Source organism: Eptatretus burgeri, chromosome 8 (genome assembly GCF_056783735.1).
Source record: "Eptatretus burgeri isolate ZD-2024b chromosome 8, Ebu_testis_v1, whole genome shotgun sequence".
In the NCBI taxonomy this organism is placed as follows: Eukaryota; Metazoa; Chordata; class Myxini; order Myxiniformes; family Myxinidae; genus Eptatretus; species Eptatretus burgeri.
Window position 1 is genome coordinate 16,875,384 of NC_140968.1, and position 19,387 is coordinate 16,894,770.

The 19,387-nt window shown below is 44.2% G+C and overlaps 1 protein-coding gene across 5 annotated transcripts in view; it reads left to right on the top strand.

Annotated features, from left to right (window-relative positions):
• Positions 1-6,213, top strand: part of LOC147021199 (uncharacterized) — a 476,008-nt gene extending 469,795 nt beyond the window's left edge. For 3 of the 5 annotated variants that reach the window (XM_085893646.1, XM_085893647.1, XM_085893645.1), the window contains one exon: positions 1,298-6,213. In XM_085893646.1, coding sequence (XP_085749772.1) covers positions 1,298-3,111 — 1,814 coding nt within the window. In that variant the 3' untranslated portion in view covers positions 3,112-6,213. The remainder of the gene's footprint in view (positions 1-1,297) is intronic. The other 2 variants (XR_015061320.1, XR_015061321.1) reach the window with 2 other exon arrangements.
• The last annotated feature ends 13,174 nt before the right edge of the window (positions 6,214-19,387 follow it).

Here is a 19,387-nt window from a genome sequence, read left to right on the forward strand (position 1 = left end):
GACCCGACAGTGCGTGAGTGAGGTTGCGATCGGTCCAGCGCAGTTGCTAGCCAGAACGTTCAGACCCGACTGTGCTCGAGTGAAGTTACGATCCGCCTGGAGTTTAGTTGGAAGCGAGTGGAGTTTGGTTGTGTTGAGCTCCAGCGGAGGTCCAGTCAAGGTCGCGTCGCCTGGTCGTATCGTCTGGACTGCCAGCGTTCTGTCTGATCCACCTTCATGCCGGCTGGCCTCCATCATCGCATTGTGTTGTGGGTTCGAATCCTGCTGAACTGGATCATCGAAAAACCAAAAGAGGCGGGGAGGTGCGAGACAGGTTCTCCCCTTCGGCTCACCTTCCCTCCGAGCTAGGGGGCATCAATAAAGGCCGGCAGGCCCATGTCGTGTGTGTGTGTGTGTGTGTGTGTGTGTGTGTGTGTGTGTGTGTGTGTGTGTGTGTGTGTGTGTGTGTGTGTGTGTGTGTGTGTGTGTGTGTGTATGTGTGTGTTGGGGCCAGTCTGTTAAGTCGAAACTGTTGAGTGCTTTTTTTGCACATTATTTTCCTTGCTCAGTCGTGATAACTCTGCTCTTTGTGTGTTCCCTCGCCCCCCCCCCCCGCCCCCCACTACCCCAACCATTATCAATAAATTCCCTGTTAAATGTTTCAGCTCGTTTCTGTATTTCTTTCATTGGCTTCGTACTTTGCTTTTTGGGAAATTGGGAAGCTGCAAACTGTGCATTTGTACCGACGGACCTCGGTAACCATCCGCTCGGGTAACGCACGGTTCGAGCACACTCATGGCTCGTTCCGCTCAAGTCACGCCGAGGGTGAATTTCCCCGGTAGCTTGGACAACGTGGGTATTTAGGTGAATTGAAATTGGCAATCGAGCCAATCCCACGCGGTCGACACATTGGCGATCTTCGGTCCGATGAGGGACCCGTCAGCTCCGGAGTTATCCAGTGTGACGACCTATAAATTCAGGGTGTTTGGTGGAGCCGACTCCACTGCTCCATCTTGCGGTCGTGATCGCCGCCGAAACCCAGCCTCATAACAGTTTATCCTGTAAATGTGGAATCCAGACAACACAACTGTTCATCTGTCTCAGAAACTTTAAGATCTGCTTCTGTAAAGGTAGATTCAGTTGTTGGTTTCACAAATGACAGTCCTGTCTGTTCTGCAAAAGGTGAGCAGAAACCTACAAAATGAACATTCAATCTTTTGAATTGAGGGTTTATGAAATTTTCAAAATTGTGAAATATTTTGCATTTTGAGTTTGACTGAAAAAATGAAAAATAACTTCTTGCCCTTTGTTTTTGCAGAACAATTAAGGATTCCATTTGGACAGATAAGGTCCAGGAGCAGCTTGATTGTGAAGAAGATGTCTATTTTGAAGGAACAATCCCAAGAACAAGACTCACGACCTTCAAACTACAAGTATACATCTGGTGAAAACAGCGCAAAGATAAATATTGAATTAAACAAACCCAAAAAGGTGATCGAAAGGCAAATGTGTAATATATGCAATGAAGATTTTACTTCACCAAGAAACATCAACATACACATGAGGACCCATAGAGGAGAATGCCCGCACAAATGCTCTGTTTGTGAAAAAGGTTTCTCTCAAAAAGGCGGTTTGAATCAGCACATGAGGATCCACACAGGAGAGCGACCTCACACATGCTCCATTTGTGATAAAGGTTTCTCTCAAAAAGGCAATTTGAAAATGCACATGAGGATCCACACAGGAGAGCGACCTTACAAATGCTCCATTTGTGATAAAGGTTTCTCTCAAAAAGGCAATTTGGAAATGCACATGAGGATCCACACAAGAGAGCGACCTTACAAATGCTCCATTTGTGATAAATGTTTCACTCAAAAAGACAATTGGAATCATCACATGAGGATCCACACAGGAGAGCGTCCTTACAAATGCTCCATTTGTGATAAGGGTTTCACTCACAATTGCCATTTGAATAAGCATATGAGGATCCACACAGGAGAGCGACCTTACAAATGCTCCATATGTGATAAGGGTTTCTCTCACAATGGCAGTTTGAATCAGCATATGAGGATCCATACAGGAGAGCGACCTTACAAATGTTCGATTTGTGATGAAGGTTTCTCTCAAAAAAGCATTTTGATAATACATATGAGGACCCACACAGGAGAGCGACCTTACAAATGCTCCATATGTGATAAGGGTTTCTCTCACAATGGCAGTTTGAATCAGCATATGAGGATCCATACAGGAGAGCGACCTTACAAATGCTCCACATGTGATAAGGGTTTCTTTCATAAAGGCAGTTTGAATAAGCATATGAGTATCCACACAGGAGAGCGATCTTACAAATGCTCCATATGTGATAAAGGTTTCTCTCACAATGGCAGTTTGAATAAGCATATGAGGATCCACACAGGAGAGCGTCCTTACAAATGCTCCATTTGTGATAAATGTTTCACTCAGAAAGACAATTGGAATCAGCACATGAGGATCCACACAGGAGAGCGTCCTTACAAATGCTCCATTTGTGATAAGGGTTTCACTCACAATTGCTATTTGAATAAGCATATGAGGATCCACACAGGAGAGCGTCCTTACAAATGCTCCATTTGTGATAGGGGTTTCACTCACAATTTCCATTTGAATAAGCATATAAGGATCCACACAGGAGAGCGTCCTTACAAATGCTCCATATGTGACAAAGGTTTCTCTCGAAAAGGCTATTTGAAAATACACATGAGGGTCCACACAGGAGAGCGTCCTTACAAATGCTCCATATGTGATAAAGGTTTCTCTTTGAAAGACTATTTGAAAATACACATGAGGATCCACACAGGAGAGCGTCCTTACAAATGCTCCATATGTGATAAAGGTTTCTCTCGGAAAGACAATTGGAATAAGCATGTGAGGATGCACACAGGAGAGCATCCTTACAAATGCTCCATATGTGATAAGGGTTTCTCTCGCAATGGCAGTTTGAAAATGCATATGAGGATCCACACAGGAGAGCGACCTTACAAATGCTCCATATGTGGTAAGGGTTTCTCTCACAATGGCAATTTGAACATGCATATGAGGATCCACGCAGGAGAGCATCCAAAAATCCATGCAAAAACAACAGACAATACATAACCGAAAATCGACTCATCGTTCAAATACCTCGGAAGAGAAGAAGGCCCCCAGCGACAACATACAATATTGCAAAAAATAATCAGCAAAGAGTCGTCTGCAAGTTTCTCCAGAATTTGCATCATGGGTTCAAGGGTGATGACAATGATCATAAAATATTGCCAATGAAACTGGCTTGATAATTAAACTTGATTGAAAAGTAAATGTATTGTCACCCTTCAATGAAAAATGTGCACAAATATGGGATGATTATTTCAATACTATGTGCTTGAACATGTACTTGTTATCATAATATATATTTGCATTTTAAACAACCTTCTCTCTTTCTTTGTTGAAAGATGATCAATCTGCCCAGTAAAGGTGCCCAAAACAGATTGACCTTTCAAGTCATCCTTAACGATTATTCAGTACAACAGCATTACCTATTGTTTGATTTTATTTTGCTAATTAAGGGATTTTGACAAATGGAATTATGTTGGTTTCTGAAAGTCTGGGCGGAGGTATTATTCTAGCGCCAATGGAATGCTGGTTTAAAGAAATATCCAGATGTGGTTTTCCTCTTTTGTCAGCTTCAGATTATATATCTTTCCCTGACCCTCTCAATCAAAGAAAAACATACTTAATCTCACTGAACACGATGTAAGAATGCAATATTCCGATGTACTTTAGAATCAGAGGAAGACTGTTGCTTATTGAAGTGCCTCTGAATTCTCCATATATATGTTGTGCTTGTTTTTATTTGCATATGTTTTATTGTTTTAAGAAATGACTTAAATGTACAGGAGGAATTGAGAATTTCTTTGACAATTTAGCAAGCCATTGGCAGGAGCATAAAGACCTGGAGGAGCGTGGTTGCAGAGTGGGCTGATGGAAGACACGGATTTGCAGATCAGATAAGGTGAGGGACTTTAATCCCTGTGGGAAATTCATTTACATGAATTCAAGATGTGTTTGAATACAAGTCGACCAACATGATCAGCGTTTGGCCTGCAAGAACATTTATGAAATGTAAAATAAATAAATAAAATAAGATTCAAAGATATAAAGTATTTGAAGCTTAAGATATTATTCAACCTTATCTGATCTTGAGCTCATTTAAGACCAAGATGGCATGACAATTTTTCAGCATGGCATTTTCCAAAAGGTAACAAAGTCTATTATCATTATATTAAGGTGGACCGGGTGTAGTGGCGTGCACCTGTAATCCAGCAACTCGGAGGCTTGGGTTGGAGGATCGCTTGAGGATGGGAGCTCTGCGCTGTGCCGCGCGATGAGAGGGTGTAGGGCAGCCTGGAATCATGGCAAAACCAAATCCTTATCCCTGTGTCGTCAGAGGCGACCAGGGTTGCGTCAGGAAGGGCATCCGGCATAAAACCTATGCCAAATCAGTATGTGGATCATAACGGATGATCCGCTGCGGCGTCCCCGAACGGGAGCAGCCGAAAGAAGAAGAAGAAGAAGATTATTATATTAAGGTGGATATGAGGGTGGTGTTGGTTGGTATTATCTTCTTGGTTCTTGTAAATATGAATCTATGAGAATAAAAATTGACTGTTAAAACTGTGCAATTGTCGTCGAAAGCCCTGAGTGGTGCACATCCATGCAGGCAGTGCGAGTAATTATTCACGAGCTTGGAGTGTCTTCTGGTGTTTCGTGGAGCGATACCTGGTGTGATGGGTTTGTAGAGGAAAAAAAAACTTTGCTGAGATCTCAGAAAATTTGGAAAGAATACGAGAAGTTTTTGAATGACAGGAAATACAATGGTATTGTTACGGTTGTGGAAATTCGCATTACACCATAAAGGGCCCTCAGGTGAGATATCTCCATAGGTACATGTGTCGTTAGCCCAATCCCGTTGTGTGGAGGGAATTTATTTGATCCATCCGGGCTGCGACGCTTTGAGTTCGCCATTTTTCTGTTCTATCTTTTATTTCAAACAAACAGCATCTCAACAACCACGCCATCCCCACCACAGCGCCAACCACACTACAACAACGCCACCTCCCCCATCTACGCGACCACATCATCGTTTCTACAACCATTCACAAACACCACCACCTTCGCCTTTACCTTCACAACTTCATCCCACATCATCGTTTCTACGGCCATTCCCAAACACCACCAGTCAACACCAAACGTCGTGTTCCCGGAGCTGTTCGGCCATGGAGGCCGAACGCGTCGATCCGCGGATCAGGAATGCTTCACGCCCACTTCTCCTCCGTCCAATGGGCAAGCGCGAGGCGCGTGTAGGCGAATTCCGTCTTGGTCCATCGATGCAAATTTTAGGATCAGGGGAGGTTCACGCCCATTTTTACCCGACCAATGGCTGACCGGGGGCGGTGTGGCCCCTCCTCCAATCGCGTCCTGATCCGGGAATTTGCATATCGGCGCCTCCTGAGAGCTATAAAATGACGAGCGGAAGGCGACTCGCGAGGAGAGTGTGGAACTAGGAGAGTGTGTCGTCGAGGAGTTGCTTTTGGAGACAAGGAGCGTCGCGTTGGTGGAGTTGAGTCGAGTGTGCGCGGTGGAGCTGCGGGCGGCTGGTCGGGGCAAGGAAGCTCGGGTCCGAGGCAAGGAGGACGGCGGTCGGCAACGAGGTTGCAGTGTGGGGGATCGCTCGTCTCGTCGCAGGACCCAAGCCATCCAGCCACTCCCCTCCCCCAGGGTATCAACAATTTCCCCTTCCCCCGTGCTGAGAAAGTGCAAAAGGGGGCCCCGTTCCTCCCCCACCCCAAACGTGGTGCCAACAAGCACGCCAGGGGCACGGAGTCGGGGCACAGCGGCGTGGATATTTTGCGGCTTGCCCGCCAACGCGTCACGAGGATGCGGGTAAGACCTCCCCGGTCTCGCGGACATGGCCGCTCCTTTCAGTCTCGCACACATTTGGCCTATGGCCCTGTCTGCCTCCTTGTCTGTGAGGGTGGCTTCCTTCCTTTGCTTTTGTGTAAATGTGTGTTGGCGCCATCTGTGAAGTAAAACTGTGTAAGTGTTGCCGTGTGTACGTGTTAGATCGGTGTCAACTGTTTTCTTCTTGCCTTTGCTTTTTGTGTATGGCTGTATATACGTGCTTTCCTGTGTCGCGTAATAAAACGCTTGCTTGTTGAACTGTGCCCGTTTCGCTTCATCTTTTCTCCATTTGAATCTCCATCTTGCTTCACGTAAGGGGTTCGTAGTGGGTGCAACATCCCGGTAATTAATCTGAACCGTCCAGGTCGATGATAACACCGCTCGGTTATCGCGATAGTACGGAACTGGCCGCCCAAGCAGCTTGTGTCCGGAGTCGACCTGTGGCGAAGTACGATCGCCTGATTTACCATCGGCGTGGGTACTTAGGTAGGTCGAGTTTGGCGAACAAGCCTATCCTACGCGGGTGGCCGATTGGCACGATTGTGGTGAGGTCGAAAGGCCCACTCGTGATTTGCTCCTGGCGTTGGTCCGAGAGGGTCACGACAGAATTGTCCATCCGGTGGGCGACATGCCACAATTCGAGTTACGTGGCCGTTCGCACGCCGGCGGGTGCGAATTCGCAACAGTATTATCATTGCTGTAAGATGAAATGCAAAAGGCATTTGGATATAAATGTGAATCCTCCATGTGAGACTATTAAAAGATATTTTTATCTCCATTTGACATATGCCATGCTCATTGAACATAATTCGATGTGAAATGCCTGTCTTACATTTTAGCTGGAAAATGGGGGGCAATAAAAATTACATAAATGACCATTGTGGTTATTGTGCATAACAGATGAATGGAATGATTTTCAGATTCAATGTGTTAAAAGAGAATTGTGGAAAAACTCCCAGAATGCCAGTCCTTGAAATGTTCAATCAATTGTGAGGGGTGATTGTTTTGAGCTGTGTGAGTGGAGACGGGAAGCAAGAGAATGTTTGGTGTGCTCGTGTGATGACGCTGGTTAACAGATTAAATAGGGCTGAGAGGTAACGTATTTAAAAAATATCGCGTATTATACGAACAGAACATTCCTCGGTTATAAAATGGAACATACATTGACGTTTAATTTTAATCTCAGAGACAGCTTGGAGCTCTAATTGCCTGCATGTCAAACACTGGGTCAGGAATCCAACCCAGAGGAAACCCAACCCATAGCAGAATTTACCCTCCATTCGGGATTCCAACCGTATAAAAGCGGTTGTGAGGGAGCTTTTTTTTTTTTTTTGTATACCTTGGTCGAGGCTCGTATGAGAGCTAACACACAACTCACAGCAAGGAGGCATGAGACAAGAGGGGCGGGAGTGGAAAGGACAAAACAGTGGGGAACAGACACATTAGGTGAACTGTGGAAGGGAGAGGGATGGGGATGGGACGGGGAACATGGCGAAGAGAAGATGGACATTTCAGGGACTTTCAGGAAGGAAAGCAAGAGAAATGAAGGAAGTGGGCTTGGGTGGATTATCGGGGGTAGAAAAGATCGAGGATTTGGATGGGGGAAGATAAGAGGTGGAGGTGAACAGCTGTTTTGAAAGCCTGGAGGGAAGAATTGGAAAGAATAGAGTGAGGAAGTTTATTCCAAAGGCGGGAAAAAAGAGGAATGAAAGAGTGAAGATGAGCAGTGATTCGTGATTTTGGTAGTTTTACCAGAAGGGGGTTGTTGGCGGACCTTGAGCGCCCTGTGGAAATGTGGTGGGGACAAATCGCAGAGAGAGCAGGGGGGGCAAGGCTGGAGAGGAGTTGGTAGAAGACAGAAAGACCACCGACCAACCTGCGGTGATTGAGTGAGAGGCCCAAAGACTCAGCTTCATTGCGGGAGATGCCGATGATCTTAAATGCCCTGGTTTCGACAGCGTGAAGCCGAGAAAGGTGGGAGGTAGGAGCACCAGCCCAGAGGAGAGAGCAGTACTCCATCAGGCTACGGACAAAAGCTTTGTAAGTGGTCAGGAGCTCAAGAGGGCCGAGGAAGGACTTAGCACGACGGAGGATTCCCAGTCGGCGACTGGCTTTTGAGTCGAGGTTGGAAATGTGACTTTCCCAGGAAAGGTCATGGCAGATAGTGACACCCAGAAGCTTGAAAGAAAAGACTTCTTCCAGAGGATTGTTGAGAAAGTGGATGGGGGGGTTTTGTAAACGGTCCTTTCGAAGAGACATAGTGAGAGTGTGAGATTTGTCTGGATTGAAAGACATGTTCCACGTGTTGGACCAGTTTGTGATTTTATCCAGATCTGCAGTGAGTGAAGAAGCTGCTGCTTGCCGGTCTGAGGGATCACATGGTACGGCAGAGGGTAGAGTCGTCGGCAAAGAGAAATAGAGGATTTTCCAGAGAGTCCGAGAGATCATTGATGAAAACCAGAAAAAGAACAGGGCCCAGAACGCTACCTTGAGGAACTCCAGCCTGCACAGGAAGAGGGGATGAAAGAACTCCATTTAGGGCCACACGTTGACTGCGACAGGAGAGGAAGTCTGCGAGCCATGAGTGGAGATGGCCTTGAATACCATGGGAAGAGAGTTTGGTGAGTAGGGCAGGGTGCCAGACTGTGTCAAAAGCACGTGATATGTCCAGGGATACGGCTCGGATTTCCTGTCTGGCATTGAGGACCTCCATCCATTGATGGGAGAGCAGAAGCAGCATATCCAGGGTAGAGTGACCTGGTCTGAAACCAAATTGATGATTGGAAATCAAGCCATTGGAGAAGAGGAAGGATTTCATATCTGAGGCGATGATGGATTCCATCACCTTGCTGATGATTGGGAGAAGGCTGATTGGTCTGTAGTTATAGGGATCTGTTTTTGCACCTTTTTTATGCAGGGCAGTGATGTTAGCAGATTTCCAAGCAGATGGCAGATGACCTTGGATAAATGAGAGGGTGAATAGAACAGAGAGAGGGTGAGCAAGAGCAGAAGAGCAGGCTTTGAGGACATGTGGGCTGATGCCGTCTGGACCGGTTGCAGAATCTGACTCGAGGTTTGAAAGCAAGCTCTCCACCTTGTCAGGAGAAAAGGATACAGAGTCTAGGGACAGTTGGGTGCGACTGGGTAAAGTGGGTAGAGATAGAGATGGGTTTAGGACACAAGATTTAGCTGCAAATACCGAGTTTAGACATTCAGCTTTATCACGTGTGGAATCAGCAGTGCGGCCATTTGAGGTAAGGGAGGGGATGGAGGGGGAACATACACCAGAAACAGATTTGATTAAACGCCACCAGGATTTTGAGGAGGGAGAGAGGTTTGAGAGTTCAGACTTGAGATGAGAAAGATGTTGTTTTCTGCCTCTCCTGAGGGTAGATACACACTTGTTCCGAGCTTTGTGGAAAGAACTGAGATTGCCCTCAGTTGGGTTTGCTTTCCATGAGGCAAAGGCAAGTTGTTTCAGGACAACTGCCTTGCCACAAGCTTCAGTAAACCAAGGGCGGGAGGAAGGGTAAGACAACTGAACATGAGAGGGGATAAATCTGTGCATGAGGGAGAGCAAGTTTCTTTGAAAGAATTCCCAGGATGAGTTGATGTTTAAGAAAGTAGTGATAGGAGACCAGTCTGTAAGTTTGGTGGCTGCTCGGAGACCCTGCCAGTCGGCTTGAGTGAAATGCCAGACTCGACGGCGGTGAGGTGGTTCTCTGATAACAGCCAGAGAGATGTCCACTTTGACAAGGACGTGGTCAGAAGAACCAATTGGAGCGAAGGAAGAGCAGCAGATATTGTCAGGGAAATTTGTCAAAATCAGATCCAGAAGAGATGGAGTGCCATTGTTTGAGATCCGGGTCGGGAAGTTGACCGATTGAGTCAGTCCCAATGAGTCGCAGAAAGCTTTTGCTGAGGTGCCATGGCAGGTGAGAGAGGTACCCACACCTAGCCAACTGGCGTGATGACAATTGAAGTCACCACATAAGAGGAAGAGAGAGTTTGGATGAGAAGATAGAAGATGGTCCATGTTTTCGGATAGTGAGGCGTGGATGGAGTCATCACTGTTCGGTGGACGGTACAGTACACATATAAACATGAGGTGGGAGTGGAGGGGAAGCCGAAGCCAGAGGTATTCCTGGGGGTGTGGGGGAGTGAGAGCAGTGCATGGAGAGTGAGGAATAGAGTATTTGATGAAGAGAGCAACACCTCCACCAGGACGAGGCTCAGGTCTGTCATACCGTAAGAGGGAGTAGCCAGGGAGAGATACTTGGGAGTCAGACACGTCTTGGGAGAGGAAACTTTCTGTTAGGCAGATAATGTCTGGTTTGTCAGTGGCAACCTGTATGGAAAGATCTGAAAGGTTTGAGCGAAGGCCCCGGATATTTGAGGTCCACACTTTTAATGAAGAGGAAGGGGAGGAGGCTTTGGGTGCAGGAGGTGGAGGGGGAGTGGGAGGGTAGGACAAGGGACGAGGGGGGCAGGTAAGGAGGGTTGCTGAAGGAGTGTGGGGTATTGCAGAACAGCGAGGGGAGGGGGCCGAATGAGGAGGAGAAAAGGCTCTGGTGCTGGGGGAGAGGGGGGAGAAGAGACAAGGAAGAAGGCAGTTGAGGATTTGAGGAGGTGGAGTGAAGAGATGGAGGTGAGAGGGCAGTGGAGGGAGGCAGGTTGGTGGATGAGAGGGGGGAAACTTTGAGAAGGAAGAGTGAGGGGGATGAAAGGTGGGAGAAAGGTGAGGGGGGAATTTTTGAGAGAGGTGAGAGGGAGGCTTGGAGGGAGAAGAGTGGGATGGTTGCTTTGAGAGTGAGGGGTGAGGGGGTGAGTTGGCACTGAAGTTGGACAAAAAGAATGGTTGATGGAAAGCGAGCATCCATGGCAAACTGTGGTTTTTAAAAGTTTTAGGTCAGAGATGCGATTTAACACAATTCTTGATGGATGCAATGAAGGCGAATTCAGAGCATGGAGAGAAGAAGCGCTCTAATAGTTAGACTTTTTCGGCAAGGAATGAAGGAAAGGTCGAAATGAGAGCAGTCTGTTAAAATAGCAGAAGAGTAGTGCATTGTGAAACAGTAAAGAGTACCACATGTGTGAGAGGAAGATGAAGCATTATAGGATCGTTTTTGTAGTTAAAAATAATGTATGAGAGAGTTCAACAGATTAGGTCATGGAAGTGTAAAAAAAAAAAAAAATCGAGGAAGAAGACGAGGAGGAAGTTAAGAGGAAGAAGAAGAAGCAGAATCGGGAGAAGGTGAGCGTGTTGTTGTTGTTGGGTCTATGTATATGTATATGTATATGTATATATATATATATATATGTATGTATGTATATATATGTATGTATGTATATATATGTATGTATGTATATATATGTATGTATGTATATATATGTATGTATGTATATATATGTATGTATGTATATATATGTATGTATGTATATATATGTATGTATGTATATATATGTATGTATGTATATATATATATATGTATGTATGTATATATATGTATGTATGTATATATGTATGTATGTATATATATATATATATATATATGTATATATATGTATGTATGTATATATATATATATATATATATATATATATATATATATATATGTATATATATATATATTTTGTTGTTGTTGTTGTTAATATTAATATATGAGAGAGTTCAACAGATTAGGTCATGGAAGTGTAAAAAAAAAAAAATCGAGGAAGAAGACGAGGAGGAAGTTGAGAGGAAGAAGAAGAAGCAGAATCGGGAGAAGGTGAGCGTGTTGTTGTTGTTGTAGGGGTTTATTTTATTTTATTTTATTTTATTTTTATTTTTTTATTTTGGAGATAAGAAAGAGATTAGTTGGGAGAATGGGGGATGTTTGGAAAGTGGGGAGGATTAAAATTGAAGGTAATGGGGAGGATAGAAATTGAAGGTAATGGGGAGAAAAAAAAAACAAACAAAAAAAAACGATCGAACACGGAGTGGAACCGGTCGGCCTCAAGCCTAGGCCTAGGCCTCAAGCACAGGTAAGAACGTCGACAAAAATACTCACAAAATAGCACGATTTTTGAAAAATCACGATGAAAAATCAAAATAGCACGAGCTTTAAGGTCTTCGAGGATTTTTCTTTTAATCTGTGAAGAATGTCATTTAAATTTTTTTTAATTTCAACCACACATTGCATTTCATAAATTGCAAGTCAACTCAGAGTTCAATGTCATGTGGTCACCATGGCAATGCAAAGATTGATGATGCTGTCACACTGATTTAAATGCCGATAAAATTGTTGAAATCTAATTTTAAATGTCTCCATAATACATTCGTGACTGGGAGTTAAAATATCCGGATGTTTTTGTTTGACTGCCATGTTGGTTGGCAGGTGGGCCAAATGAGAGAAAAATCTTCCGTTGAGATGGATTGGAGAGTTATTGATGCTGTCATTGTCAGGTAGGTAAATATAGCCAATATCGTGTGCATGCCATTTTGGGATAGTACTGCAGCTCTTCTGTGCAAAAGGTATGAAACTGCACTTTGAAAAAACGACATGAAAATTATTTATCACTTTATAATGCTCGAAGGCTCAGCAAATATGACGTCATATCGAGTATACTGTACTGTGTTGTGTACTGTATCGTGTCAATGACCAAGAACAAATTCGTAAAACAAATGTGATGTCAGGTGATCGAAAATCGTTGAAAAAATAAATCATAAACGAACCGACGGTGAATTAAGTGGAAGAAGATTAACCTCATCTGCATGAAACAATAAGGACCCTTCCAATTCATCCACCAATCTGTGTTGTGTTACCAATCAGGGTTGAATATGGTGTTGTCACAGGACGTTGGAAGTGGAAGGTATTTAAGTGCTCGTTCTTGAAATGAAGAAATGATGTAATTACCTTTGGGACATAATCAACAAATGGTTTGCTTCGATCAGCATTTGAATACTCTATCTTCTCCTTGGGAATTGACTGCATGGAATGCGTTCTTTGGTGTATGAACAGCAAAATGAATTATCTAAAACTTGCCGTTGTCCGATTTTTCATTTTCGTCCCAAGGTCATGGTCACAAGGTCAAAAACTTAGAAAATTGCGAATTTTGACATAAAAATCATACGACCACCCAAACTTTGAGAGCAAGGATGACAATATTTTTTATGCATAATCTTGAGGTCATTCCCCAGCTAAAGTGTTGAAACCATTTTGCTCTATCGAGAACACCTTTCCCGTGGTGCACCATTCAAGTTTGTTTTTACGCTGATTTCATCAAAGTATGGATAATCCGAGGAGTGCGAAATGCCATATAGCCGATATGACGTTATGTTGTTCCTGGAAATTTCAAGAGGAAGTTTTGCACCAAAGGTCATAATTCTTGACCTTTGACCTTTAAAGGCCACAAAGGTCAAATTTTCAAAGTTGTGGGAATCGAACCGGGTTTTCGACCTTCTTCATCGAACTTACTCCAATAAGCTATGGCACGTATCCTGTTCCCTTATTTTTAATGTCCACAACATTGTTTTGTGACCTTTAAAGGTTATGCAAAGGTCAAATTTTGAAAGTTGTTGAACAAAACCCGGTTTTTGACATTTTGCAGTTCATAACCTGTCAGCCATACCACATCATGTTGATCATTTTTATAACTTGGTCAAAAATTATCACATTGTCTCATCCTTGACATCTGAAACAATCTACATCGTCAAATACCGCTCGTGAACCATTGTCATCCTCAGACTTATTAATTAAATGGCATTTGGTGAGTGTCATGATCAACTTTTCTTACGTGCTTGACTTGCCAACTCGTGTGCAAGCTGTCGCTGGCATCGTAAGGGAAAAACAATTAAATTGTTCAAGACTTAACCCTCTCGAGACCCAGGGGTCATCGGTTTTTGTTCACCCAGAACATTTCGTGGGCTCGAGAGGGTTAACTGTAACCATAACTGAACATGTTTGCATTCGGACAGATTGTCAAGTGTGTGCGTGTGCGTGTGCGTGCGCATGCACATGCAATGATAATTTCGATGTTTTTAAAAGGAAACATGTGACATTTAGGAAATCATATCAGCATTTTGACTTTCAAACGCTTTATCATTATTCACGTGAGATGGGAGGTGTGCGCAATCTGCATAAACACAATCGTATTGGGATAATAAGATGCGGCTGGAACTTATAAGTGTAAGATTGGACCTGGTGGAGAGAGGATTTCTACCTTGCTTACGGATGGTTATTATGGCCCCACGCACAGTCCAACTAACTTCACCAATCGCATTGGGAAATCCATTGGCTTTCCAAGTCCCACATTCGGTTTCATTGGAGACTGAAAGTGAAAACACAACATCTCTCCGCTTTGAGAGCTATAATATTGGAATGAGTATTGTTGACCTCATCGAGTGTCCCGATCCAGCGATGTCCACCATTCGACCTGGTTTCTGCATTACCGATAAATGAGAATGGTGAAGAAGAGCTCAACTGCATGGACGTTATGACATACGCAGTGGTGTTTTTTCATGGAGACCCAGGAAGTGAATATTTATTCAGATTCTCAAATATGTTTTTGGGATTTTTCATGATTTTGGAATACGTTGGCATGAGGGAGGTTTTTTTGACTTCTTCAGGAAGCAAAATTAAGAACAAACAAGTCTGAAGACGACGATGGTTCACGAGCGGTATTTGACGATGTAGATTGTTTCAGAAGTCAAGGATGAGACAATGTGATAATGTTTGACCAAGTTATAAAAATGATCAACGTGATGTGGTACGAGTGACAGGTTATTAGCTGCAAAATGTCGAAAACCTGGTTTCGTTCAACAACTTTAAAAATTTGACCTTTGCATAACCTTTAAAGGTCCCAAAACAATGTTGTGGATATTATAATAAGGAAACAGGATACGTGCTATAGCTTATTGGAGTTAGTTCGTCAAAGAAGGTCGAAAACCTGGTTCGATTCCCACAACTTTGAAAATTTGACCTTTGTGAACTTTAAAGGTCAAGAATTATGACCTTAGGTGCAAAACTTCCTCTGGAACATTCCAGGAACAATATAATGTCATATAGGCTATATGGCATTTCACACTCCTCGGATTATCCATACTTTGATGAAATCAGCGTAAAAACAAACTTGAAGGGGGCGCCACGAGCAAGGTGTTCGAGATAGAGAAAAATGGTTTCAAGACTTTAGGTGGGGAATGACCTCAAGATTATGCATAAAAATATTGTCATCCGAGCTCTCAAAGTTTGGGCGGTCGTCTGATTTTTATGTCAAAATTCGAAATTTTCTAAGTTCATGACCTTGTGACCTTGACCTTGGGACTAAAAGGAAAAATTCGAGCTCCGTGGGGCTATGCAGGTGCCATTGGGTTAACCAAATACTGAAAACCCTGCCAGATTCGACAACCCCCTCGGAGAAGATGGATTTTTATGTCAAAATCGCAATTTTCGAAGTTCGTGATCTTGTGGCCTTGACCTTGGGAAGAAAATGAAAAATCGAGCTCTGTGGGGCTATGCAGGTGCCATCAAATACCGAAATCTCTGCCAGATTCGACAAACCCCTCGGAGAAGAATTTTTTATGTCAAAATCGCAATTTTCTAAGTTCGTGACCTTGTGCCCTTGACCTTGGGACGAAAATGAAAAATCGAGCTCTGTGGGACTATGCAGGTTCCATTGCGCTAACCAAATACCGAAACACCTGTCGGATTCGACAAAACCCCCAGGAGAAGATGCAATTTGAAATAGGCTACCCCCTAAAAACACATGTTTTTTGGGCCTGGCTCCGCCCATAATTGGCGGACCACGCCCATTTTCAGGAAAACACAACTGGATCATGATATAAACCTCCCACCAAAATTTCATCAGGATCAGATCAAAACCCACGGAGCTATGCTCGGGACAGACAGACAGACAGACAGACACACAACAATAACGAATATAGTGGTCACTTTTATTTTTCATGAAAATATTTTTTCGTGAACCAATAGCTAATCGTTCAGAAGCTATTCTGTTACCATCCGCGATTGCAGTGATGAGGTGTGAGGTGCATATGGGGAGAGGAGGCGGTGTTTCAGGAGGAAATGTGAAAGCAGATAATGCAGCAAAACTCGCAGCTGAGACAGAGCGATGTCCAGTGATTATGCAAGGTGTTTTAACGGTTCCTGAGAGTGGCTCAGCCTTGGAGGATGTAACAGCCATTCAGATAGTCGTTAATAAACAAATTAAGAATTAATGGGTAAACTCGGGATGTATCCCTAACACTCAATCCCAACTATGGATTTATCATACCACTCATACGAGTGGAAGCACCACATGCATTGTCAGCACGGTTTGCCTGTTTGGCTCATGGAGTGAGTTGTACGGGAAAAGGCACAATGTGCAGGTTTATTGAAAACAAATGCCGAGTTGGAGTGGATACAAATTTGTGCTTAAACGCAATTTCGGTTGTAAAATTTTGATGAAGGATTTCATGGCATCACAAGTATTACAAATGAGGGACAGGATGGGTGCTGGAAAATAACTTGGGAAAATTTGTGAACAGAATGGTCGTTCAGAGGCCATACCTCCTCCAGACCGGAGGCCACACCAGTCGTCCTATTGTCAATGAGATCCACTCTCAAGAGGAGAACAGGACTCACCATAAAATGTTTATGGAAATTAACGATAAAGAAGATGAATATTCAACAAATGGATGATCCGTTACGTACATTTTGTGTTGCTCTGACACATATTGAGAGCATTTCATTTGCGGTGAAGAACACCTTGCCCGAAGCAACAACCAAGGACTGTCACAACTTTGGCCCAGGAGATACTATCCTCATGGAGGTGCACAAAAGGAATTCTGCATTGAAGACAAAAGAGACCAATGAACTTTTGTTTCAATAATGTTGCGAAGTTTTAATAATTGATGACTTGTTTCATTAATATAACTAGTGCGGGCCCGTAGGTGTGTAAACGATGACTGAATTGGGACATTATTTCAATTAGATCGGATCAACCGTATCATAAATGGCCATAACTTGGGAAACACCTGGGAAACATATTCAGGTCCCCAGCGTCAATTGTGACGTCATATTAAATGAAGAAGAATTGTGACGCCCCCTCTCTCTCGCCCCCCTCGCTCCCCCCTCTCTCGCCCCTCCTGTCTCCCCCCTCCTCTCTCGCTCCTCTCTCGCCCCCACTCTCACCCCCTCTCTCGCCCCCTCTCTTGAATTGTGACGCCTCCTCTCTCTCACACCCCCTCTCTCCCCTCTCTCTCCCCCTCTCTCGCCCCCCTCTCTTGTCCCCTCTCTCTCCCCCTCTCTCTCCCCCTCCCTCTCCCCCATCCCTCACACCTAGTCTCACCCCTCCTCTATTTCCCCTCTTTCTCCCCCCTCTCTCTCCCCCTCTCTCTCTCCCCCTCCCGCCCCTAGTCTCACCCCTCCTCTCTCCCCCTCCTCTCCCGCCCCTCTCTCTCGCCCTTCTCTCGCGCCCCTCTCTCTCGCCCACACTCCCACCCCCTCTCTCACACCCCCTCTCCTGTCCCCCTCTCTCTCTCATCCCCACTCCCACCCCCCTCTCTCTCACCCCCTCTCTTGCCCCCTCTCTCCACCCTAGTCTCGCCCTCCCTCCTCCTCTCTCGCCCCTCTCACCCCCACTCTCATCCCCCCTCTCCCGTCCCCCTCTCTCGCAGATATTGGTCGACAGATAAATGGCCGTAACTTGGGAACCGCTCGTCCGATTAATATCAAACCTCGAAACGGCACATCCGCGGATCCCCAGCAATATTCCTGGCAAGTTTCAATCAGATCGGACCGTCAATCGTGCAAAAAAAAAAAATATATATATATATATACAAAAATAAACATTAATTGTGACATCATTCCTGATGTCATAGCAACGTGTCTTGTCATTGCTCAACAGATAAATGGCCGTAACTTGAGAACCGCTCGTCCGATTGATATCAAACCTCGAAAAGGCACATCCTTGGGGCCCCGGCAATATTCCTGGCAAGTTTCAATCCAATCGGACCGGTGGTCGTCTGGTTATGAAAATTTGGGCAAAATTTGGCGTGAGAAGGTGGAACGACACCTTCAGCTGCCATATATACACCTTTTCAACACTGAAAAAGCAATAAAATGGCCTTAACTTGGGAACCGCTCGTCCGATCGATATCAAACCTCGAAAAGGCACATCTGCGGGTCCCCGGCAATATTCCTGGCTAGTTTCAATGAGATCGGACCGGCGGTCGTCGAGAAACGACGGTCGCAGACAAACACACACGCACACACACACACACACACACACACACACACACACACACACACACACACACACACACGCAGATTGCTGGAATTATAGATAGATTTATGCACGGTAAGAATGAGATTTATCGTAATATTTAACCATGTTGTGGACAAGGCCTATCCGACGCTAACCAAGAAGGTGTTCATCTTATATCTTATTTCCAAGTTTGTGGTTTCGTGTCGCGCTATCTTCGACTTTGTTCTGTGCTCGAGTAACGTGATATTCGGCTTACATTATCTCAAAGACCATATGAGGTGCATGGTACAAAAAAGTAAAGAAAATAAAATAAATAAAATCTTCTTACAGTATATATTATTTCCGAGTTTGTGGTTTCGTGTCGTGCTATCTTCGACTTTCTTCTGCGCTCGAGTAACGTGATATTCGGCTTACATTATCTCAAAGACCATATGAGGTGCATGGTACAAAAAAGTAAATAAAATAAAATAAAATCTTATATATTATTTCCAAGTTTGTGGTTTCGTGTCGCGCTATCTTCGACTTTGTTCGGCGCTCGAGTAACGTGATATTCGGCTGACATTATCTCAAATACCATATGAGGTGCATGCTACAAAAAAGTAAATAAAATGGTTCTGAAACAGTGAAATCGTATTCCACTTACTGCATTAAAGTAAAATTACTACTGATACTCTGCATCAGTTCCTTTCTCAAACACACCCACCCCAACATGTCACGCAGAGCGCGGGTTATGCGAGTTTTAGTTAAATTAGATATTGGCAACTTTGAGATCCTCATGGAAATGTCAAGTCTCAGATTTCATTGATGGCTTGTTTACTTATTCATGGAGATATGATGCAGAGATAGACTGGTCAAGCGAAATGAAGTGATTTACTGATGGGGCTGCTGTCTGACATCAAACGAGGGTCAAAAAAAGCTCATGCTGAGGATCAGAGTTCGGTTCTACTGTAACAGAAAAGTAAAAGCAATTGATTGCACCAAAAGGTAAACAATAATTTGTTGTGAGGATTTCTGGAATTGTTATTTTTGTCAGGTTGGGTTGGGGTGGTTGGGGGGGCGGGGGGTGGGTGCAAGATTCCATAAATAAATAAAATCTTGAACTGTTAGGTTCAGTAATCAAGTCCTTGTTGAGGGTAACTTGAAATAGAGTAATACCTGGACTCTGCATGAGGAAATGAATACCAGTCTG